The sequence below is a fragment of the Propithecus coquereli genome, unplaced genomic scaffold, assembly GCF_000956105.1.
Source record: "Propithecus coquereli isolate 6110/MARCELLA unplaced genomic scaffold, Pcoq_1.0 Scaffold59, whole genome shotgun sequence".
NCBI classification, from domain to species: domain Eukaryota; kingdom Metazoa; phylum Chordata; class Mammalia; order Primates; family Indriidae; genus Propithecus; species Propithecus coquereli.
Window position 1 is genome coordinate 1,598,080 of NW_012151840.1, and position 4,187 is coordinate 1,602,266.

At 46.0% G+C, this 4,187-nt stretch overlaps 1 protein-coding gene across 1 annotated transcript in view; it reads left to right on the forward strand.

Annotated features, from left to right (window-relative positions):
- Positions 1-645: 645 nt before the first annotated feature.
- The window catches only part of IQGAP3 (IQ motif containing GTPase activating protein 3), a 37,914-nt gene continuing 34,372 nt past the window's right edge, over positions 646-4,187 (forward strand). Inside the window, exons 1-2 of the mRNA XM_012658492.1 lie at positions 646-682; positions 2,839-2,926. Of these exons, the coding sequence (XP_012513946.1) occupies positions 646-682; positions 2,839-2,926 (125 nt within the window). The remainder of the gene's footprint in view (positions 683-2,838; positions 2,927-4,187) is intronic.

Here is a 4,187-nt window from a genome sequence, read left to right on the forward strand (position 1 = left end):
TGCGGTTTCCACTGACCGGAATGCCTCTCTCCTTCAGTCTGACGAATTCTTCTACACTTTTCAACCCAAATCAGCTGTCACCTCCACTAGGAAGTCCTTCCTGTCTTTCACTGCTCCTAGTCACAGCAATGATTCCCTCCCTCCGCGCATCACTGACCTCTAATTTACTTCACTATGTATCCATCACTCATGCCAGAACAGCAAACTTTTTAGAGGATTAACTGAGCTTATGCATCTCTGCATGTGCATCTGCTAAACCACCTAGTTTAGCGCATAGTACCAAGTAGGCCCGCGGGTTAGCAGGACCCAGGAATACAGTAGGAAGTGGAGCGTGGGTTAATGGGAACGCCAGGGGTAAATGACAGAGGCAAGGGCAGGGGCAGAGGCTACTTGAAATAAGCCTGTTAAGCGGCAAAGGAGTTCTGAGGAACGGCAGAAGGAGGAACTGAGTGCAGTTCGGAAGGCGAGTGTCCCTGCCCCAGCCTGGGGAGGTTTTCTGGTCTCCACTAGGGCGGCGGGCCTTCGCTTCCTGAAACTACAGATCCCAGGGCTCTCTGCGGCGCGACCGGAAGTGTCCTGTCCGACTGTGGCGACGGAGAGGGGCGGTGGCCCAGCGGCGGGAGATTCAAACCTGGAAGGAGGAACATGGAGGGAAGAGGAGCGGGCCTGGGCCGGGCGGCCTGTGAGTGCCGGCAGGGTCGGAGGAGGGTTCCGCGGTGGCGCGGCTGGTCCGGGGCTTGGCAGTCCCAGGAGAGGCTGGGGCGGGGGCTGGGTGCGGAGCCTGGGGAAGGGGCGGTGGGACTGCTCTGTGGGGAGGGAGTACTCAGTCCCGGGCGCCGGAGTAGCACTGTGAGCAGTGACACGTCCCCTGAATAATGTGCCGCCCTTTAAAGCTTACAAAGAGCTTTCTGCCTTATTTCCAAGTTCTGGGGCTCCGGGATCGGGAGAACGTAGGTGATCTGGCCCCTTGGAAGTCAGCAGTTACTGATGGCTAACACACTTGCCAAGCGCTGCCACGGGACAGGACGCCCAAAGGGACCAGGGACTCGTATGCTTTGAGATGCCGCTTTGAGACTATGCTTTTTAAACCTTAGGGTGCCGAAATTACTTGGGAAGCTTGTTTAAAATGCATATTCATGAGCACTATCCCAGAGCTTCAGCTCCAGCAGGCCTGAATTGAGGCCTGGAAACTGCATTTATAACAAGCACTGTGTTTTCTCTCACCCCAGGTGATTGTGATGCAGGTAGCCCATGGCCACACTACTTTCAAAAACACCGCGTTAGAAAGAGAGACTGGGGTTGGAAGGAAGGATTGGGGGGGCAGAGAGATTTCCTGAATGAAAGGCAAAATTTGCTCTTTCTTCCACCCCCTCCTTTCTCTCTGTTAAGATCCAAAAAGCAAAGTCCACCTCCACTCTTCTGTTAAAGGAATGCTAGTTCCAGACCTGAGAAGGACAGGAAGATTTTTTTTTTTTTTTGGAGACAGTGTGTGTGGGAGGACAAAGTCCGTCCCGTCTCTCACAGTCCTCAGTTCATAACTCTGAGGTGACGTCACTCACTTACTGGTTTATTTTCCATGCTTAACAACCAACACTTGTTCCTTGTACACCCCGTTGGAGGAACTGATGGCTTTCCTGTGGTTGGCCAGTGCTTTCAAATCTGTACTGGGAGGGGTGTGTGTGTGTGTGTGTGTGTGTATGTTTTAACTTGCTTAACTGCCAATTCAAATAAGCCCTGCCCTTCTCCAAATCGTATTGCAGAATATGCAATATAAGGAAATAGGAAAAGACTGGGAATGACATTAAGTTCTGAGTTAAAGACAGATGGACTAAGCTCTGCCTTTTTTCAAGCTCTGTCAGTTTATTTTCTTGGTGTGCGTGTAGCTTTCTCTCACCCTGTTTGCTTTCGTATTGTCTTCCTTAAGGAGAACAGAGAGATAGGGGAGAGGAGAAGGGAGAAGGATAAAGTGAGGCTGTGGCTAAGGCGAAGTATGAGTGCTGTCTCATTTAAGGGGTTCTCTATTCTTGAGTTTGGAGGTCAAAGTATTGTCTGCATTTTATTTAGCTTGAAGATTATTTTCCTTCTCGGGTGACCTATACCAGAAAGGATAGTGAAGGTACCTTTGTAATCTTTTAAAATTCTCTTTGTCCTTCCACTTAACCCCAAGTGAGTGGTATTTCTCTCTGGCGGACTGCCTTTTCCCCCTTTCCGCCTGTTTAAAACCTTGTTCATAGTTAGAATCCTTTGCTTCCTCTACTGCTTCCATAGATTTTATTCATGGGCTATAATCATACTTATCATATTAGATTGGAGTTATTTACTTACATGTTTTTCTCTTCTAATTATAATCTCTGTATTTCATAAGAGTAGGGGCCACTAGCCTAGTGCCGGACAGACATAAAGGAGGAAATGAGTGAATGAATGGCTGTTGAATGATGAATCCTGGTTGGTTCTGTTACCTAGCCTCTGACAGAGTACCCGGCAGGATGATACAGGTCTAGTTCTTGGAGAACTCAGTCTAATTAGGGATGAGATAAGAAGCCAAGTTTCCAGCCAATTAGGGCTCTGGACATCCCAGCTGGGAGACATGGAGGGAAGGGGCATGAGAAGACTTGAGGAGGAAGAGAACAGGGAGATGGCTGCAGAGGAAAGAGAAGGAATGCTTCTGCTACAGGAGGAGGCTGCCTGTTTAAGGGTATCCTGGAAAGAGGAGAAGGAGGGACGTATGGGAGATGCTTCACGTCTCTGAGCAGGGTTGCCTAAGCAAGTCTGTTAAGAAGAAGCTTCAAACGCCCCCTAATGCTCCCTTCTTTCACCTTATTTCCCTTTACTCCTCAGATGAACGCCTCACAGCTGAGGAGATGGATGAGCAGAGGCGGCAGAACGTTGCCTATCAGTACCTGTGCCGGCTGGAGGAAGCCAAGCGGTAAGCAAGGTCTAGAAAGATGGACACTTTCTGGTCTCCCTTTTCTACCCCCACCCTAGGCATCTGCTCCCAAAGCAAATGCAACAGGACAGGGTCCATTCTGTGGGAGAGGGTGAGTTGAAATAGCTGTGGTTTTTATTACTAAGCAAATCCCAATCACACCCTTTTACTCCCTACATACTTCACTACATATCTCTAAAATATATGTACATTCACTTATGTAACCACAATGCCATGATAATACCCAACCAAATTATTTGTAAGTCTTTGGAAGATCAATACCCAGGCCATTTCCAAATTTTCTTGATTGTCAAAAAAAAAAAAAAAAACTTCCCGTAGCTAGAACTGAATAAACAGAGTAAAACAATTCTGTTTTTATAGTTAGCTTATTTAAATAAGGATCTAAAAAATTTCACTTATTACATTTGCTTGTATGTCTCTTAAGTCTTCTTTAATCCAGAGCAGCCCATCTCCCCTTTTTGTTCTTTTTTTTTTTTCTTTAAGAGATGAGGTCTTGCTTTATTGCCCAGGCTGAAGTGCAATGGTGGCACAATCATAGCTCCCTGCAACCTCAAATTCCTGGGCCCAAATGATTCTCTGCTTCAGTCTCTCAACAGGTGTGTGCTACCATGCCCTGCTGATTTTTTAAAAAATATTTTTTTGTAGAGACAGGGATCTCACTGTTACCCTGGCTGGTCTTGAACTCCTGACCTCAAAGGATCCTCCCACCTCGGCCTCCCAAAGTGCTGGGATTATAGGCGTGAGCCACTGCACTCAGCCAGGTTCTTTGTATCATTGACTTGCTGAAGAAACTGGGTCATTTTTCCTTTAGAACATGCTATATTCTGGCTTTATCTATTTTCTTTCTTTCTTTTTTTAAAGACCTGTGTCTATTTGCTTTCTTGTGTCATTAAGTTTGTTCCTCTATACCCTATATGTCCTATATGTGGATGTTGGCTCTAAAGGCTTAATTCGATTTGGGTTCAACATTTTTGACAAGAAGTCTTCATTGGTGGTAGTATGTGTTTCATTCCACATCTCATAGGGGGAATACAATGTCTGCTTGTCCCACTTTTAGTGATGCTGAGTCTGATCAGGAAGTTCAGGTAATAACCTGATCTCTACATTGTAAAATTTCCCACTAACTCATCAACTAATGTCTTTATCCATTGTTGGTCCTCACTAGAATCTATTATTTTATTAGGGGTCAAAATGACTATTTTCTAGTTCTGTTATTTCTTTTCTTTTTTTTTTTTTTTTT